Source organism: Polypterus senegalus, chromosome 8 (genome assembly GCF_016835505.1).
Source record: "Polypterus senegalus isolate Bchr_013 chromosome 8, ASM1683550v1, whole genome shotgun sequence".
Lineage (NCBI taxonomy): Eukaryota > Metazoa > Chordata > Cladistia > Polypteriformes > Polypteridae > Polypterus > Polypterus senegalus.
This window is the reverse complement of record NC_053161.1, coordinates 11,091,524-11,112,306: the sequence shown is the minus strand read 5'-3', so window position 1 is coordinate 11,112,306 and position 20,783 is coordinate 11,091,524. Positions and strand designations below refer to the sequence as shown.

General features: G+C 37.8%; 1 protein-coding gene across 3 annotated transcripts in view; it reads left to right on the top strand.

The window, feature by feature from the left end:
• nxf1b (nuclear RNA export factor 1b) overlaps nucleotides 1-20,783 on the top strand; it is an 87,723-nt gene that overhangs the window by 34,654 nt on the left and 32,286 nt on the right. For all 3 annotated transcript variants that reach the window (XM_039760725.1, XM_039760726.1, XM_039760727.1), the window contains one exon: nucleotides 12,266-12,354. In XM_039760725.1, the coding sequence (XP_039616659.1) occupies nucleotides 12,266-12,354 (89 nt within the window). The remainder of the gene's footprint in view (nucleotides 1-12,265; nucleotides 12,355-20,783) is intronic.

The window sequence follows — 20,783 nt, the reverse complement described above, 5'->3', positions numbered from 1 at the left end:
AAAAAAAAACCCTATTCAGTACTTTGCTGTTTTCTACTGACCATGTTGATCTCTAAAGCTGTCTTAAGTCGAAGAAAGTTTATATACTGAATTTTACCTCCTGCTCATTGTGAAATTGGGGTGGTACGCATATAGGTTTTTGCTTTACCTGGCTTAAAGCATTGTTTCACCTCCACCTGGATGTACTGAACGGAACCATAAAAATTAGTATGTAATTGAGGCTTATCAGCTACCTAGACATGTGTAGCCAATGCACAAAAACAAGACGTTATGAGAGTAAGAGTATACAATGAGTATATGTACAGTCACAAAATAAAGGAAATGGCATTATTTTATGTGCATTATTTTATATTATCTGTGGTTTGTATATATACTTTTTGTTTATTGCTCTCTCCATGAAACCTGGTGGTTTAATTTCCATTGACTGGTGGAATTGAGGGGTGAGAGTTTAGGAAGCTCTTTGAGTTTGGCATTTGCAATGCAGTATTTCACAGCTGCATATTCTGTACTGTTCCACTTAGCGCTCTGAAATGTATAATCACAAGTATCCTATGGGGAACAGCAAACCTATGTTCCCTGGTTCACAGGCGAGTGCTTTGTGGTGTGAAGTAAATTGAGAGCTCCAGCCATCAACCACGCAGAGCCCATCTCTGACAACTGCAAATAGTGCACTTCACTGGTGATGTCAGCTGATTTCTCTCTGTGTTAACCCTCACCTTCTCTGTGTAGTGTCACCACTATCCTCCCCCTGTTCATAGTGCAAATTTACCCTTACTGCCAGGTGAATTGCTGTGGACTTGCATTTACGAATTATCTCATTTAGATGATTTGTGCTGTGGTGAACTATGAGCCTGCTTGTCTCCATCTCACAGGCGATTGGCTGGCACCATTATTCAGCCATGCAGAGTCCATCTCTCACTGCTGTGAGCTGTGTAATTCCCTAGTGACATTGACTAATATTTTTCTCCTTGACAACACAGTGGCCATTTGCTGTATCCAAGTTTTCAGCTATCCAAAGTAGCATCAGGTATTTTAAGAAGTGAATGAAGCAAGAAAAAAAAAAAAAATCTGCATAACAAAAATAAAAAAACAAAAAAATTGTATGGTTTAGTTTTTCAGCTGTTTTCAGATGCTAGGCACTTTGTCAACCTTTCCTTAAACTACACTTGTTATACAGTATCGGTATAGCAAACTTAGTAATTGTTGGAGGTTTGTATTGCTTCACTGCCATATGACGATCATAAAGCACAACTGATTTGTCAACAGCCATTCTGCTTAGATATATGGACCTTGTAAATCTCTATGAGTATGACAAAAGATCCCCCCCCGAAAGAAGAGAAAATATTTGTATATCTTCAGGCTTTTGAATTTCGAATTAATATATATGAACCGCAGTGAAAGTAAGCAGCATTCACAAATGTTTGTCAATGATTACTGATTGCTGCTGATAGATCAGAAGTAAGGACACAACAACCTCTATGGGACATATACAGGTGAAATTTGGGACTTTTATTAGTTGTCAGTTATAATCAAAAATAAAAAATAAATATTTTAAATACATCAGTCTGTGTGTAATGAATGAATCTAATATACACGTTTCACTTTTTGAATGGAATTACTGAAAGCAACTTTGTCAAGATATTCTAATTTTATGACCGGCACCTGTACTTTATTTCCTCATATAAAAACATGTTATGATGAAAGAACTGGTAACGTCCATTTTGAATTTTTATTTGCAAGAATTCACATCCTGAAACATGCATTTGGAATTTCCTGTTTTTTCTTTTTCCCTCCATAAAGTGCTTTTTTTTTTTTTTTTTTTTTGGGTTCTTTAATTATTTTCTTTTTGTGGTGTGTGTGTGAAATGTGCAGGAAGTCAGTCATCTAATACAATATATAAGCATTTATTTTTGTGCATCAAATTTTCAGCAATAAATTCATAGTATGGTCTACAACCCTAAAGTATAATACAAAATGGTTGTATATACTGTGTGATATATGTATTAAGATCTTTCAATAACGAAAAAAAAAAGAGTACAAGTACAAAAAGTAAAAGTACATTTCTCTATCTATACTAATAAAAGGCAAAGCCCTCACTCACTCACTCACTCACTCACTCACTCACTGACTCATCACTAATTCTCCAACTTCCCGTGTGGGTAGAAGGCTGAAATTTGGCAGGTTCATTCCTTACAGCTTCCTTACAAAGGTTGGGCAGGTTTTATATCGAAATTCTAAGTGTAATAGTCATAACTGGAAGCAGTTTTTCTCCATTTACTGTAATGGAGATGAGCTTCAACGCCGTGGGGGCGGAGTTTCGTGCGACATCACGCCTCCCACGTAATCACGCACATAGAAAACCAGGAAGACCTGAAAAAAGCGCTGAAGAAAACATGCATTATATAATTGAGAAGGCAGCGAAACAATAAGAAGCGAGCGAGTGACATATACAACCATATTCATGAGTTCTGCTACTTCGGAAACAAAGCACGATGTAAACCTACACTTTAAAGTAAGTTCATAGACAGGCTGCCGCTGGCGTTTGTAATTTAGTGCCTGCCCATATAAGGCCGTCCGTCAGCGGCAATCCAATAGCAAACTGCCACGGGTAAATATTCACGGGTGAAGGACTGTGCTTATGGAGAGGAAGATGAGATGGTCAGGGTGGTGTTTGACACAAACTCAGCGAAACTGCGAGAGAAAGTTTTAAGTGCCAGGACTAAGGTAACATTAAATACAGCCATGGACATAGCAGGAGATGGCACCAGCACAGCTGGGAACCTTCGATGCAAGTACACCGAGTGGCTCACGTGAACTGCGCAGTGCACAGATAAAAAGCAACAGTTCCAAAGAGCGCTGAACAAAAACCGAATTACACAATTGAAAAGGCAGCAAAAAATATGAAGCGTCTGATACATACAAGCATATTCATAAATCCAACTACTGCGGAAACAAAGCACACGTTGGAAAAAGTCAATGTCCCGCTAAAGGAAGACAGTGTAAAAAAAACCCGTGCATGCAGTGTGTCAGGTCTCAGATAAAGAAGAAGACGAGCTGTTTATTGATGCAGTAAGAAATGAATCGATGAATGAAACCTGTCATCTTTACAACGATTGACAAACACGGAATGTAACTTGAACACAACACATCCTACAAATACGAACCTGATTGAAAGAAATAATGATAATCAAATCCTTGATGACAGCAACACTCAGTAACACTTACAAAACAAATACTGTATATTGACAGTCATGTTACGTTATTTTTAAAATGTTCCCTTTTCTTTTTCTAGCTTTTTTAACACACTACTTCTCCGCTGCGACGCTGGCACCACCTTAGTTTGAGAAGAAGTCTGAATAAATATGAGGTTAACACAGAAAAACATCACCAATTCAAGCTTTATGAATAATCGATTCGCCATCAATAATTGTTTTGGTAAAGCCATCCTCCTTCCATTTTATAATTTTTCCGCCAATAGCCATGATTAAATGAACGGTAAATAAAGTAAGAGCAAAGCGAGGGTGACTTATTTAGGCAGGCATATATATGACAGCAACACTCATGACAATGTCAATCATGTTACGTTATTATTAAAATGTTTCCTTTTCTTTTTCATTACTTCTTTAACACACTACTTCTCCGCTGCGTAGCGGGTATTTTGCTATATATATAATATATGAATGACCTCCAAAGAGCGCGAGACTTTTGATATCATGAACGTGTCTGCAAAACTGTGGTCTCCTGCCCAGCAAAGTCGAGCAGCCAGCGCGCATGCATAGCTGTGCCGGCCTTTGAGACGCTGACTGCGCTTCTGCCTTAAGTCAAAGTGAGCACTTTTAATTTTTTTCATCCTCCCCCTGCGCTATAGCCCAGACAAGTGCAAACACAGGACCCCTTTTCTACACCACGGAAAAATATTAAGGCGATTCACACTTTCTTTTGCACGTATACGATTATGAGATCCTCACCTCGGATTATGAAGACACGCACACGAGTGGAGGACTGACAGTGCCATCACAGCCGATTAATGGCGGGACGTCTCACCAGTCTACACAAGACCCAACGCAACTGTCCCCAAAAGGCGATCATAACGTCAGCGAACACATCTCTCTATACTATATAAAAGAAAAAGGCAACTTTCCTTTCTTTACACCTTTTATCCCAAACCAAAGCCTTTCTCTCTTAACAGTGCAGAGGACACAAAACTAAATTTCTTTAAATGCCGGTAAGGCACATTACCAGAGGCACAAATTTGAACGTTCACATAGAAAATGTAATTTCTATACCACAGCTGTCGTGTAGCGCCTTTCAAAAGGGATCTACTACCGAGAGATGATCCATATACATTTTAGCTGCTGTTAGTTACTTACCTGTTGTGTTACAGTCTTTAAAATGTAGTTTACCTGAAACCACTCCAGTAGTGCTCAATGTACCTGTACTTCTTAAAAGCGTTAATGTTTTACTGTTTAATAACTTATAGACTATATTTTATTATTTTTCCCTTGCACTCAGTGACCAAAGCTATACACACACATATAGACACATACAAACATACACACAAGTATATGTATGTGTATATATATGTGTGTGTGTTTGTGTGTGTGTGTGTGTGTGTGTGTGTGTATATATATATATATATGACAGCAGCAATCCAAGCTGTGAGAAAACACTAAAAAGGAGGCGTGTCAGACGTTGTGGTACATTTTCTGATGCAGCTAGATGAAAAACTTTGTGACGCTGCCGCCAAATACACAAAACAATTACTTTGACAATCATGTTACATTATTTTTAAAATGTTTCCTTTTCTTTTTCATAACTTCTTTAACACATGACATTGCTGCGGCTGGTATTTTGCTATATATATATATATATATATATATATATATATATCACAGCGACACTCATAACAGTGACAAAACAATTACATTGACAATCATGTTACGTTATTTTCAAAATGTTTCCTTTTCTTTCTCTTTCCTTCTTTAACACACTACTTCTCCTGCCAAGCTGGATATATATATATATATATATATATATATATATATAGAGATAGATAGATATGAGAACAACATATAGATAGATATATATATATATATATATATATATATAGAAAGATAGATAGATATGAGAACAACACTCATATCAATGACAAAACAATTACATTAACAATCAAGTTACGTTATTTTTCAAATTTTTCCTTTTCTTTTTCGTACCTTCTTTAACACACTACTTCTCCGCTGCGAAGCGCGGGTATTCTGCTAGTTATATATAAAAAAAAAAATCCAGGGTCGAGCCGAGACATTTTCAAGAGATTTTTTTCAAATCCTGCGAGCCGAGATTTTGGCTATGAGATTTTTTTCAAGTCACGCTCTCCTCTCAACCATATTCAACCGCGCACATGGTACTCTTACCTCTCATTCGTGTGAATGCTTTTGACAGACACGGTTCCTGCACTATCAGCTCTTATAAATTTTAACATTTTCCTCATTTTAAGTTCCCAATTTAAGAAGACATATTATGTCCAAATCTTATTCAGGAATTTCATCATGAAGAGTTATCAACAAAAAAATTTGTACATGGGCAATCTTGACAAAGAAACAAAGTCAAAAGAATTAACGGCAAAAATGACAATTGGTTAAACGTACATCTCCCGCTAATAACATTAGACGCCAAAGGAGATCTTGATATGCCATTCGTATTAAAACATTAACAGTTTCCCGTTAGATTAGCTTTTGCAAAGACAATTAATAAATCACAGAGACAAACATTTGAAAAAGTCTATCTGAGAGAAAGAAATGAAATTCACTCATGGGCAGTAATACGTTGCATTGTCACGATGCAGGTCCAAACACAGAATCAAAATTCAATGTGATATTGATGAAAATTTAATTAAAGAAATTGTTTTTTACTGAAGTTTAACAGTAAAAGTGAAAGTTTAAAAAGTATTTGCGTGTTAATTTCAAATCCAAACCAAATCATATAACGCAATGAATAACTAACGCAACATGAAACATAATTTACTTTCAAATTATTACATTTTACTATTTTTTAAAATATGGTTAATTACTCGCTGTAATGTAAAATTAGTTCTATTATGCATATGTAACGATTCCCATGAAAATAGCAATCTGTCTAAATTGTTCATCCGCATCCCCATTCGATGGTCTACGTGACCATCTTCATCAAGCCCTTCCGTGAGAACCCTAAATCCAAAGAGGACTGTTTCGTTTATGTTAGGTAGAATGCCCAGAGGGGACTGGGCGGTCTCATGGTCTGGAATCCCTACAGATTTTATTTTTTCTCCAGCCGTCTGGAGTTTTTTTGTTTTTTCCGTCCCCACTGGCCATTGAACCTTACTCTTATTCGATGTTAATTAATGTTGATTTATTTTGTTTTCTTATTGTGTCTTTTGTTTTTCTGTTCTTTATTATGTAAAGCACTTTGAGCTACTGTTTGTATGAACATGTGCTATATAAATAAATGTTGTTGTTGTTATGCGAGTGGAAGAAATGCAAAGTGGCAGGCATGTAGCACCGTCCCGGAGGTTGGCGAGCAAAGCGAGCCGGGGCATAGCACCCTAGTTTTATAATGAAATTTGTTGTTGATGAGTACATGACTGCAGTTAGATTTGCTAATAATTTTCCTTCAAAACGGTGCTTTCTCTTTAAAAGCAGTTTCAAATAGCACTGTAGTTTCAGCAGCTGTTTTCACTTAGAGAAAACAAAATTGTATGCGTTAAATTTTGTTTTTTCCTCTAGCAAACTGTAGTGATTCTTGAAACTGGGTTTGAGTGGTTTTCGAGTTTCAAACGAGGGGAAATGTTGCTTGGTCTTGCTCCGTGTGACTTTTTCTTGTTCCCGCATATGAAAAATGAACTCAAAAGAAAGCATTTTTGTACCATGATGGAAGTCGAAAGAAAAACCGCTGCAGGCATTGGGCAACATTCCTCTTAAGCAATTTCAAAAATTGTTTCCACTGGTGGCTAAAAGTTTTTTTTTTTTTTATTCCAGTTATTTTTGTGTACCCCCTCGTGTGTGTGTGTGTGTGTGTGTGTGTGTGTGTGTGTGTGTGTGTGTATGTATGTAAAGATATAGATCTATAGATATAGATCAATTGTCAGAACAGAAGGATGAGAAAGCCAAAAAAACATTTAATAACATGCTTTAACTCCTATCATCATGAAAATATCACTTATACATCTCAGTATTTTAGTTATTCAGAGAGCTGTAATATCACGAATGTAATGGATTCTGTGTCCTGTCAGAGGAAGAGAAAGCCCGTTTAAAAAGCATGTAGTGATTCACACACAGAGTACATAGAAGATAAAATACAAAACAAAGCATTTAACATACTACTTTAGTTACGATCGGATTTGAGAAACTAGTAAATTAAACAATTTTAAGATGAAGTTTATGATGTTCTACTTTAATGACAATGTAAACTATGTGATTAAAGTGGAAATTTCGAGATTAAAGTTCTTTTTTCCCCCCACTGTGTGCCTTATTTTTTTCTCTGTACCCTAATAAGCTTTCATATGACACTCAGATGATGGGCTACAACTTGCCTTTTCACAGCGACTTTGATATGTGACTTCTTTTTTTATTACAGGCACTTTGTGAACTTGAGCTTTCGAGTTTCTCTGACACGCTATGTCACTCGATCAACTTCCTTTTGTTCTTTATACCACTGTTTAAACCAACAAATATTACATTTTTCCTTGCCTCCACTTGGTATTCGCTGAAATTTTTATTTTTTCTCATGGTTTTGCAATTGTCTTTTCACAGAACGCTGAGCTTAAGGGCTAATTTATATTGATTTGCATATTAGGCATAATTCTGGGAGGTGTTGGGACAGGACAGCAGGCGCGTGCACGTGCGTTACTTTTCACGCACATCTGGATTTATGTAGCGGAAGAACGTGGAAGTTTGCGTACGCACAGATTCCTGCATCTGGATTTTCCTGTGCTTACGCGCATTCCCGCTTTTGTGCTTACGCCATGTTATTGTGTGAGTTCTACGCGCTGCGTTATACATGAGGCCCCTGGTCCGGTGTGGCATTACCCTCATTTAAGCCCTTTAGCTGCCTCCCATGTGCACGTGTGACACTGCCTCCCCATCAGCTACGACCTATCGTGTCATGCATTCCTGACCGAAAGGTCGTGAGCCCGACAAAGAGCATCAGCATTGGCGTGGAGAGCTTTGTCGATATATGAGCGAGAATTTATAAGGTTGTAGGTCAAGAAACCACCTGCAGGTTTGAACTCCTTGTGTAAGAACATCCACTTTAAAGGTTTATGATCTGTAGTATGAAAGGTAAAGAAAAGTTAGGTGCTGATGTAAGGGCCTGTTTTAAGCCTCTAACTGTAGCTTCAGCCTTATTATTCCATAGTACCCTGGCCCACCAGGTAGCCTAAATATTTTGCTTCATTTATTTGGATAACTGGCCTAGTGCCCGTAATACTGCTTGGATCTGCTGTTGGTGTTCCTCTCTCATGTGCTGGAATAGATGACCACGTCATCCAAGTAGGCAGCACTATATGAGTTACTAGCAGAATACCCGCGCTTCGCAGCGGAGAAGTAGTGTGTTAAAGAAGGAAAGAGAAAGAAAAGGAAACATTTTGAAAATAACGTAACATGATTGTCAATGTAATTGTTTTGTGTATTTGGTGGCAGCGTCACAAAGTTATTTTCGTCTAGCTGCATCAGAAAATGTACCACGACGTCTGACATGCCTCCTTTTTACTATTTTATCACAGCTTGGATTGTTGCTGTCATATATATATATATATATATATATATATATATATATATATATATATATATATATATATATATATATATATGTATACATATATACATACACATATATATATATATATATATATATATATATATATACACACACACATACATACATACACACATATATATAATCTAGATAGAGGTGTGTGTGTATATATATATATATATATATATATATATATATATACACACATACATACATATATATACTTGTGTCTATGTTTATATGTGTCTATGTGTGTGTATAGCTTTGGTCACTGATTGCAAGGGAAAAATAATAAAATGTAGTCTATAAGTTATTAAACAGTAAAACATTAACGTTTTAAGAAGTACAGGTACATTGAGCACTACTGGAGTGGTTGTGGGTAAACTACATTTTAAAGACTGTGTAACACAACAGGTAAGTAACTAACAGCAGCTAAAATGTATATGGATCATCTCTCGGTAGTAGATCCCTTTTGAAAGGCGCTACACGACGGCTGTGGTATAGAAATTACATTTTCTATGTGAACTTTCAAATTTGTGCCTCTGGTAATGTGCCTTACCGGCAATTAAAGAAAATTATTTTTGTGTCCTTTGCAATGTTAAGAGAGAGGCTTTGGTTTGGGATAAAAGGAAAAAAGGTGTAAAGAAAGGAAAGTTGCCTTTCCTTTTATATAGTATAGAGAGATGTGTTCGCTGACGATATGAGCATCTTCTGGGGACAGTCGCGGTGTGTCTTGTGTAGACTGGTGAGACGTCCCCGCCATTAATCGGCTGTGATGGCACTGTCAGTCTTCCACTCCTGTGCGTATCTTCATAATCCGAGCTGAGGACCTCATAATCGTATGCGTGCAAAAGAAAGTGTGAATCGCCTTAATATTATTTTGCCGTGGTGTAGAAAAGGGGTCCCGTGTTTGCACTTGTCTGGGCTATAGCGCAGGGGAGGAAGAAAAAAATTAAAAGTGCTCACTTTGACTTAAGGCAGAAGCGCAGTCAGCGTCTCAAAGGCCGGCACAGCTATGCACGCGCGCTGGCTGCTTGACTTTTGCTGGGCAGGAGACCCCTTTTGTACACACGTTCATGATATCAAAAGTCTCAGCGTTCTTTGGAGGTAATTCATATATTATATATATAGCAAAATACCCGCCCGCAGCAGAGAAGTAGTGTGTTAAAGAAGTAATGAAAAGAAAAGGAAACCTTTTAATAATAACGTAACATGATTGACATTGTCATGAGTGTTGCTGTCATATAAATGCCTGCCTAAATAAGTCACCCTCGCTTTGCTCTTACTTTTTTACCGTTCATTTAATCATGGCTAGTGGCGGAAAACTTATAAAATGGAAGGAGGATGGCTTTACCAAAACAAATATTGATGGCGAATCGATTATTCATAAAGCTTGAATTGGTGATCTGTTTTTCTGTGTTAACCTCATATTTTTTCATACTTCTTCTCAAACTAAGGTGGTGCGAGGGTAAAATGAATCGGGATACGGTGATCAATGTAATCGTGTACCAGGAAATCATGCATTGACAAAAGCTCCCCTTTGCTTGTAATGCAAAGTGTGATTAAATGCATTATTTTTTAACGCGTTAAGGAGCACATGCATCGAAGCTTCTCAGCTGTGCTTGTGCTAAGAACGAAATGAGATGAATGGGAGGGGTGATGATGACGTGACTCCCCCGCCCGCCTTAACTGTCAATCCCCACAAACACAGTCTCGGAATTTGCATAAGCACACCCCTTCACCTACAATTTTAACTTAGTTACAAAGTGATCAAAACTCTCGTTTATATCCTGCGTCCTCTCATTAAACTTGTATCCCGCATTCCGTGGGCATGTGAAACGCCAGCGGTAGCCTGTCTATGAACTTAATTTAAAGTTTAGGTTTGCACCTTGCTTTCTTTCCGAGGTAGCAGGACTCATGAATATGGTAGTATATGTCACTCGCTCGCTTCTTATTGTTTTTCGCTGCCTTCTCAATTATATAATGCAAGTTTTCTTAAGCGCTTTTTGGAGGTCTTCCTGATTTTCTACGCACTGCGTTGACAGTCAGTTCACGTGATTACGTGGGAGGTGTGATGATGTCACACGAAACTCCGCCCCGTCTTTCCAGCTAAACTCTATTACAGTTAATGGAGAAAAATACCTTCCAGTTATGACCATTAGGCGTAGAATTTCGAAATGAAACCTGCCCAACTTTTGTAAGTAAGCTGTAAGGAATGAGCCTGCCAAATTTCAGCCTTCTACCTACACGGGAAGTTGGAGAATTAGTGATGAGTGAGTGAGTGAGTGAGTGAGGGCTTTGCCTTTTATTAGTATAGATAAGGACAGAGAATTTTATCCACCAGACGCTGGAAGGTTGCTGGTGCCCCATGTAACCCAAATGGAAGGGCTCTGTACTGCCAGTGACCACTAGGGATGCTAAACACAGTCTTAGCCTTTGCGGAGTCAATTAAAGAAACCTGCAAGTACTGTAGTATTGTCATGTAGGGTGTGGTCAAATATTCAGCCTGTCCTAGCCTCTTAAGGACGACGTCCACTCATGGCATCGGATAGGCATCAAATTAGGAGACTTAAGTCAATGGAAGTCATCGCAAAACCTCCAACTCACATCAGGCTTTGCAACCAAGACGATAGGATTGGACCAGGGACTATAACTTTCCTTTATTACTCTTAGTTCTAGCATGCATTTGATCTCAAGTTCCACTTTGGTTCTCGAACTATAACCCTTGGTCCTGTCACAATATTGTGTGCAATCAGAGATGCCCTTCCTGGTTTTTCACTCACTATCCCCAGGACAGACGGGTTAACTGACTCTAGCTCCCATTGTTGTTTGGGGCTTAAATCTGGTCCGAAGTCAAGGTTATTTTTGTGAGCAAAGAATGAGTAGGGCTGACTGGTAGGGAGATTGGTCTCCCTGTCCTTCCGTGGTTTCTGCAGGTTCACCTGATAAATCCGCTTACTCGGTCGATGATTAGGTTGTTTCACCCCTTGAGTAGAATTTTGCTCTTTTTAGTACTGTTTCCACCTGTGATGTTCTGGTGTGCATTTTGAAAACTCTCCTATATTAAAATTTAAAAGAAAAATAGTAATTTGCCTTCTGGTCACACATTGTTTTTACTAAGCATGTATGGATTATTAGAAGTAGATCTTCATTTTGGACACTGCAATCGAAGTAGTTTGATCACTGGCAACGCATAAATGTTAGCATGGTTTGCATAGTAGTACCATGTATGTTTTGAGTTTTAGTAAAAAAAAAAAAAAAGTTTTGTAGTTTAGCATCATTCAAATAAACTTTAAGTATCATTAAGTCCAAATGCTTCCCTTCATTAGACTTGATTTAGGTGATTAATTGTGCATTTATTTTTAAACAAGGCAAAATATTCAAAATTAACTTATTAGGTGATAAAAATTTGAGTGTGTGTATATATGCTTCCCCAAGCCTTTTTAGCTATTGTTCACGTAACACATTTCTTTTGTAGATCTGTTGTCTCAAAATATTGATGCTGTTTTAAACCGCAAGAATATCATGCAAGCTGTAGTTAAGATTATTGAAGAATACATTCCTGAGGTAAGTGCGTATAATACATAAACTGGACAATCTGAAGTAGAACTTAACTGTAACATTTTCTAAACTCTGATTGCAAAGCATGTTTGTAAGACATTACTGTAAAGGTCAGACAGTGCTGCCTTTTTATGATTTGAGCGTTTGTAAGTATTTATGGACTATTGGGTAGAAAGGTTATCTACTTTTTGAGTGACATTAGCTTTATCTGTATGTACACTTGGACAGAAAAATAAAATGTGGTACAGAGAAAATTATAATCTTAGCTTAATAATTTCACTTTTCTGCTTTAAATTTGTAAGAATTGTCTATGTTAATGATTCCTTTTTATATTCGTTACATTTGCTGTCTGTTGCAGTGAATTTCATTGTTTATATCGTCTAAATTTGTTTCAGGTTTCTCTCCAATAGTATGTGTATAAAAGTTTTGCTTTGTGTTTTATGCACTTGGCATTTGATTATTTTGGAGTTGACCATCCAAACTCCATTTTTATTTTCAAAAACCAAACAAAACATGACATCTTCTTTGTCTAACCGAATTAATACCAAATCATAGTGTCTGTGTTTCTTTGAGGCGTAACTCATAACATTTTGATCACAAGTGAAAAACCATAAGAAATTTGTACTATCCACAAGGCATTCAGATTCTTACTTTCTTAGAAATGATGATTTATTTACTTTATTTAGGATATACCAGGAACGCATCCAGCCTGGACTCCGCCTTTATGCTCATGCAATGAGACATGAAATACAGTACAGTAATCCCTCGCTATATCGCACTTCGACTTTCGCGGCTTCACTCTATTGCAGATTTTAAATGTAAGCATATCTAAATATATATCACGGATATTTCGCTGTTTCGCGGATTTCTGCGGACAATGGGTCTTTTAATTTATGGTACATGCTTCCTCAGTTTGTTTGCCCAGTTGATTTCATACAAGGGACGCTATTGGCGGATGGCTTAGAAGCTACCCAATCAGAGCATGTATTACATATTAACTAAAACTCCTCAATGATATAAAATATGCTTCCTGCGTGGTGCTTGATTGTTTGCTTTTCTCTCTCTCTCTCTCTCTCTCTCTCTCTCTCTCTCTCTGACATTCTCTGCGCCTGACGGAGGGGGTGTGAGCAGAGGGGCTGTTTGCACAGAGGCGGACGCTCCTCTGCAAAATGCCGCTTTATCGCTGTGCTTCGGCATACCTAAAAGCACGTATTGATTTTTTGATTGTTTGCTTTTATCTGCTCTCTCTCTCTGACATTCTCTGCTCCTGACGGCGCTCCTTTGAAGAGAAGATATGTTTTGCATTCTTTTCATTGTGAGAAAGAACTGTCATCTCTGTCTTGTCATGGAGCACAGTTTAAACTTTTGACTAAAGGATGTTATTTTTCATGTCTAGAGGGCTCCAATAATGTTAACAGTGTGGGAGAGTTTATAAGGGCTTAAAATATATAAAGATAACCATACAAACATATGGTTTCTACTTCGCGGATTTTCATCTATCGCGGGGGGTTCTGGAATGCAACCCCTGCGATCGAGGAGGGATTACTGTAGTTCAATAAGTCAACGATGAAGAATGTATTAAATAATGATGGCAAAAACTGCAAATAACCCAGACGGCAAGAATAATAATAGCTAAATGCAATCACTTCATCCAGTTAATGAGCGATCCAGCCAAAAATTTATATCCCAATATGATTAAAAATTGTCATGGTTACAGTATGTATCACGGCACTGTATATAATCTATGTGCATACAATTTTCAGACTGAGTCCAGTTTGAGTGTTTCTGTTTATAGATTGTCAATGAGTAGTTCTACAGTGATGTTTCTTTTCATAAGGACAATCTAACTAATATTAGAAATTTATTTGTATAGTCCTTTTCCCTTCACTAAACACTTCCCAGAGTTTCAGAATGAACAACAGTGAAGAATCCGAATCTAGATCAAATGCACAACAATAGAGTCACAGTAATATCAGCATAAAACACAAAGTAAAAAAAATACAGGAAACAAAGCTTTTATTTAGAATAGCAGACAAACTACAAAAATACACATTTTACAAGAGCCTGAACAAATATCTTAATTTGTGATACAGGTGCAGATCATCCTGAGCTACTTAACAGAGAGTAGAACGGAAAAAGGGTTGGAATATCCAAGTAAATTTAAATACCTTCCTGAACAAATTAATGTTTTTTTGTTTTTTGCAATGAATTGATTCATCTGATCTAATTAAATTAAGTGCAAAATTATTTTTATTGTTGAAAATAAAAAAATAAGAACTGAACAAGAAGTAAATACTTTGTACAAACCGTTAAAAAAAAAAAAGATTATAAAGCTATTCTCCCAAATACCTTTTGTTCCCCATTGACCAAAAACAAGCAAGCCTAAGTAGATTTTAATATTGCCTTTCAAAACATCTCTGTGAACACGAAGAGAAATTATATAAAGTTAAAGCACAAAAACGTTACACCTATACTGACTGAATACTGCCTCAGCAATGGCTATCAAAATGAGCCCTGCAATCCAGCCTACGAAAAAATCTTTCACACTTCTCACATGACTGATTTTCTTTATTCTATAGAAACTGACATTGGTGGAGAATTTTTTAAAAGGAGACATTAATGAAGAAACGTCATTATTTGTATGTAACCAAATGTCTCCCATTCCATTGCTTTGAACTTTTGCAGCATTCAGTTTAACAGCAGACTAATTTGCATTTTTAGACTTGTACCAGTATTTGTTTTATAAGTGATTTCATTTTTTTTTTTTTTTCCATATTGAGTGATTCCAGAATTTTTTACATTACTTGATCTGCGGGGAAACGAAATGTCTTTAATTAAGATGATTTCATTTGTTTGAGGTATGTTTCATAAAGACAGAATGTTCAGCTATTAAACAAAAAATGTTTTGCTTTGTATCGCTGGTTTATTTGCTAAAAGGTAGATGAACATCCTCCAAATGTGGTGATTATGTAATCTTTCCCAAGGGTTGTAAAAGTATTTCTAAAATTTTGTCTTCTACTGGGGCAAGGTAGAGATTTGGGCAAAGGTATAAAACCATTTCTAAATGTATCAGTAGCTGGCAAGAAGTGCTTTAGTCAGATAGGGACCCAGAGGTCACTTGGATAGGAAAACCTGTCCAACGGGCGACAATCTCAGCAGCAGCAGCAATGGTTAGACGGAAACCAATAAAATCAAAACACACCACGATTTACAAATGCTAGAAATGTGTAACTCGCATATTGTAACAAATAAAAGAGAATCTCTGGATTAACGCAAAGATCAGCATTGTAGAATACCCAATTCAGGTTCAGGCTGGTTTAGTGAAACTAGTTTTAGAGATGATAAATACCTTTATGCTATCTGTATGAAACACTAGGCTACATGTACTGTAGGCTTTAGTACACTGTATGAACTTAATCTCTACAAATTGTACCCAGTAGAAAATGTTTATAACACTTTAATGTTCTTCATTTTTGTGATATTTCTAAACTGTGGACATCAGATTGTAGATTTGGAAATTCGGTGTCCTAAACTTAAATACAAAATTAAATTTTCATCATAATACAAGGTCTTATTTATTTGTTTATTGTTGTACTAGTAAAATACCCGCGCTTCGCAGCTGCGAAGTACTGCCTTAAAAATTTTATTAGGAAAAGTAAACCTTTTTAAACTGAGGGAAAATATACCAATAATTATTTGTTAATGATCTCTTTGTATGCCACGTTGTCAGTTCGGCCATCCAGTTGTAATATGACCAAGCTGTGCATTGAGCTTATTCTTGAGCATGCAACATACAGTTGGCCATGTGAAAAGCAATCTTGCCTTAGATCTCACAGCTTGGATTGCTGCTGTCGTAATGGGTTTGAGTTTTATGGTTTGTTTCAATTACGTTAGTATTTGCTGGACTTGTTGTGTTGAAGTGACAATCCGCATCTGTCAAGCGTTGTAAGCATACAACCAGTTTCCTCGATAACTTCGCATCCAGCTTTTGAGAAATTAAACATTCATAAACATCAAAGTGTCCACTACTCAAATCGTCACCTGTGAATCTAAGATGTTTAAGAGGCATTGGCGGTTGTCCAAAGGTGTAAAATATTTGGCCATTTCGGTACACTTGAAAGCGACAACCGAACAATTCGGCGGCAGCCATCCACTCACATGCAGAACCATAGGTGAAGGGCTTAAGCATTTCACTCTTATAGTGCTCCTATGTAGTATAATTATCTCCTGTACCGTCATCAGTCCACACCTTGAACCTGTCCCAGTCATTCAATACATAAGACACAATGTTCCTCCGGATATCAAGAGTGAGCCTGATACGGCCGTGTAATATGTAACACAGAGAATGGAAAAAGCAGGTGCCATCTCCGGGCATGGAAACCACTCGGTAAGTGACAGTTCTTTGATCGATGGTGATCACCTCGATAGACATGTTAATGAGGGTACGGTTGGAACGATAAAGGAAATGGGTACCTGAACAATGTAAAGCAAGTCTAAAATACCTATACAATAACTATAATCATAATAAATGAACAATAAAACTGCGGAGAAGCCGTGGATTAAATAAAAAGACTGCGGTTATCAGCAGGGAGATGTGAATACCGTGGTGAAGCAAGGAAGGGAATGAAGAGACCGGAGCGACTAACGGCCTTATTTAGGCAGACAGCCAACAACGTGGGAGGTGTGGGGATGGGGGACCCAACACCGCCTCACACGGTGACCGAGCTGCAGGCTATGGACCTATATATGTACGTAATTAGGATTCAGTTAGCGTTGGGAACCCGTGTACCAAAATTCTTGAAGATGGGCCCATAGGTAACAAAGACCGTTGGAAAGTACAATATGGCGGCCGACATTGGTGTCATACCACCAAAATAAGTATGTACATCAGTTTCGGTTAGCGCAGGGAAGCCGTCTACCAAATTTCGTGAAGATGGGGCCATAAATAAGAAAGTTTAACGTGGCGAACGTTGTCGACCGTTATGACCGTTGCGTGTAGAATTTCGAAATGAAACCTGCTTAACTTTTGTAAGTTATCTGTAAGGAATGAGCCTGCCGAATTTCAGCCTTCTACCTACGCGGGAAGTTGGAGAATTAGTGATGAGTGAGTCAGTCAATCAGTGAGGGCTTTGCCCTTTTATTAGTATAGACTAGCAGAATACCCATGCTTCGCAACGGAGAAGTAGGGTGTTAAAGAAGTTATGAAAAAGAAAAGGAAAAATTTTAATAATAACGTAACATGATTGTTAATGTAATTGTTTTGTCATTGATATACGCACTCGCCTAAAGGATTATTAGGAACAGCTGTTCAATTTCTCATTAATGCAATTATCTAATCAACTAATCACATGGCAGTTGCTTCAATGCATTTAGGGGTGTGGTCCTGGTCAAGACAATCTCCTGAACTCCAAACTGAATGTCAGAATGGGAAAGAAAGGTGATTTAAGCAATTTTGAGCGTTGCATGGTTGTTGGTGCCAGACGGGCCGGTCTGAGTATTTCACAATCTGCTCAGTTACTGGGATTTTCACGCACAACCATTTCTAGGGTTTACAAAGAATGGTGTGAAAAGGGAAAAACATCCAGTAAGCGACAGTCCTGTGGGCGAAAATGTCTTGTTGATGCTAGAGGTCAGAGGAGAATGGGCCGACTGATTCAAGCTGATAGAAGAGCAACTTTGACTGAAATAACCACTGTTACAACCGAGGTATGCAGCAAAGCATTTGTGAAGCCACAACACGCACAACCTTGAGGCGGATGGGCTACAGCAGCAGAAGACCCCACCGGGTACCACTCATCTCCACTACAAATAGGAAAAGAGGCTACAATTTGCACGAGCTCACCAAAATTGGACAGTTGAAGACTGGAAAAATGTTGCCTGGTCTGATGAGTCTCGATTTCTGTTGAGACATTCAAATGGTAGAGTCAGAATTTGACGTAAACAGAATGAGAACATGGATCCATCATGCCTTGTTACCACTGTGCAGGCTGGTGGTGGTGGTGTAATGGTGTGGGGGATGTTTTCTTGGCACACTTTAGGCCCCTTAGTGCCAATTGGGCATCGTTTAAATGCCACGGGCTACCTGAGCATTGTTTCTGACCATGTCCATCCCTTCATGACCACCATGTACCCATCCTCTGATGGCTACTTCCAGCAGGATAATGCACCATGTCACAAAGCTTGAATCATTTCAAATTTGGTTTCTTGAACATGACAATGAGTTAACTGTAGTAAAATGGCCCCCACAGTCACCAGATCTCAACCCAATAGAGCATCTTTGGGATGTGGTGGAACGGGAGCTTCGTGCCCTGGATGTGCATCCAACAAATCTCCATCACCTGCAAGATGCTATCCTGTCAATATGGGCCAACATTTCTAAAGAATGCTTTCAGCACCTTGTTGAATCAATGCCACGTAGAATTAAGGCAGTTCTGAAGGCGAAAGGGGGTCAAATACCGTATTAGTATGGTGTTCCTAATAATCCTTTAGGTGTATGTATGTATGTATGTATGTGTATATATATGTGTGTGTATATATATATATATATATATATATATATATATATATATATATACATATACACAGTCCCGATCAAAAGTTTAAGACCACTTGAAAAATGGCAAAAAATCATATTTTGCATGGTTGAGTCTTAACAAGGTTCCAAGTAGAGCTTCAACATGCAACAAGAAGAAGTGGGAGTGAGACAAAACATTTTTTGAGTATGCAATTTAATGAAAACAATGATTAAACTGAAACAGGCTGTTTTACAGCTGATCAAAAGTTTAGGACCACACCTCCAAAAAAAACCCATAAACCCCCCAAAACAGAAATTAAACTTCCAAACATGAACTCAGTACTGAGTAGCTCCACCATTATTGCTGATCACTTCAAAAATTTGTTGCGGCATGCTTGATGCAAGCGTTTCCATGTGGTGAGTGGGAACATTTCTCCCAAGTGGTGAAGACGGCCGCACAAAGGGCATCTACTGTCTGGAACTGTTGTCCATTTTTGTAAACTTCCCTTGCCATCCATCCCCAAAGGTTCTCAATTGGATTTAGATCAGGGGAACAAGCAGGGTGGGCCAAAAGAGTGATGTTATTCTCCTGGAAGAAGTCCCTTGTCCTGCGGGCATTGTGTACTGTAGTGTTGTCCTGTTGAAAAACCCAGACGAGGGCCCTCAGTCATGAGGAATGCTCTCTGCAACATCTGGACATAGCCAGCGGCCATTTGACACCCCTGCACTTCCTGAAGCTCCATTGTTCCACTGAAGGAAAAAACACCCCAGACCATTATGGCGCCGCCTCCACTGTGACGCGTAGAAAACATCTCGGGTGGGATCTGCTTGTCATGCCAGTAACGCTGGACACCATCAGGACCATCAAGGTTAAATTTTTTCTCATCAAAGAATAAAACTTTCTTCCACCTTTGAATGTCCCATGTTTGGTGCTCTCTTGCAAAGTCCAAACGAGCAGTTCTGTGGCGTTCAAGAAGACACGGTCTTTGAAGACGTTTTTTGTTTTTGAAGCCATTCAGTCTCAGATGCCGTCTGATGGTTATGGAGCTGCAGTCAGCACCAGTAACGGCCTTAATTTGGGTCGAGGATCGTCCAGTGTCTTGACGGACAGCCAATTGGATCCTCCGGCTCAGTGCTGGTGAAATTTATTTGGGTCTTCCACTTGACTTTTTTGTTCCATAACCCTCAGGATCATTTAAGAAATTTCAAATGACTGTCTTAATGCGTCCCACCTCAGCAGTGATGACGTGCTGTGAGAGACCCTGCTTATGCAGTTCAACAACTCGACCACGTTCAAAAAGAGACAGTTTTTTTGCTTTTGTCATCAGAACGTGTGACTACTTGACAGAAAATAACAATGAATCCACATCTTTGCACAGATTTGGCATACATACATATATATATATATATATATATATATATATATATATATATATATATATATATATATATATATATATATATATATATATATATATATATATATATATATATATATATATGTATGTGTATATGTATATACATAATGTGTGTTTTATTATTATTATTTTAATAATAATAATGTAACATGATTGACAATGTAATTGTTTTGTCATTGTCATGAGTGTTGCGGGCATATATATACACATACATACATGTGTACATATATATATATTTATATATACACACACACACACCCCCACACATATACTATGGGGAGCCAAACCGGCAAATACATTAATTTTGTTAATATATTAAGTCGGAGCCAGAATATATAAAATCAAAACTTGAATATATAAAGTCATTCCCGAATATATAAAGTCAAAACTTGAATATATAAAGTCAACATCGGAGTATATAAACTCACTCTTGAATATATAAAGTGAAAGTCAAAATCAATTGATTGAAACGACTCTGAACTGAACTAAGTTAACAAAAACGT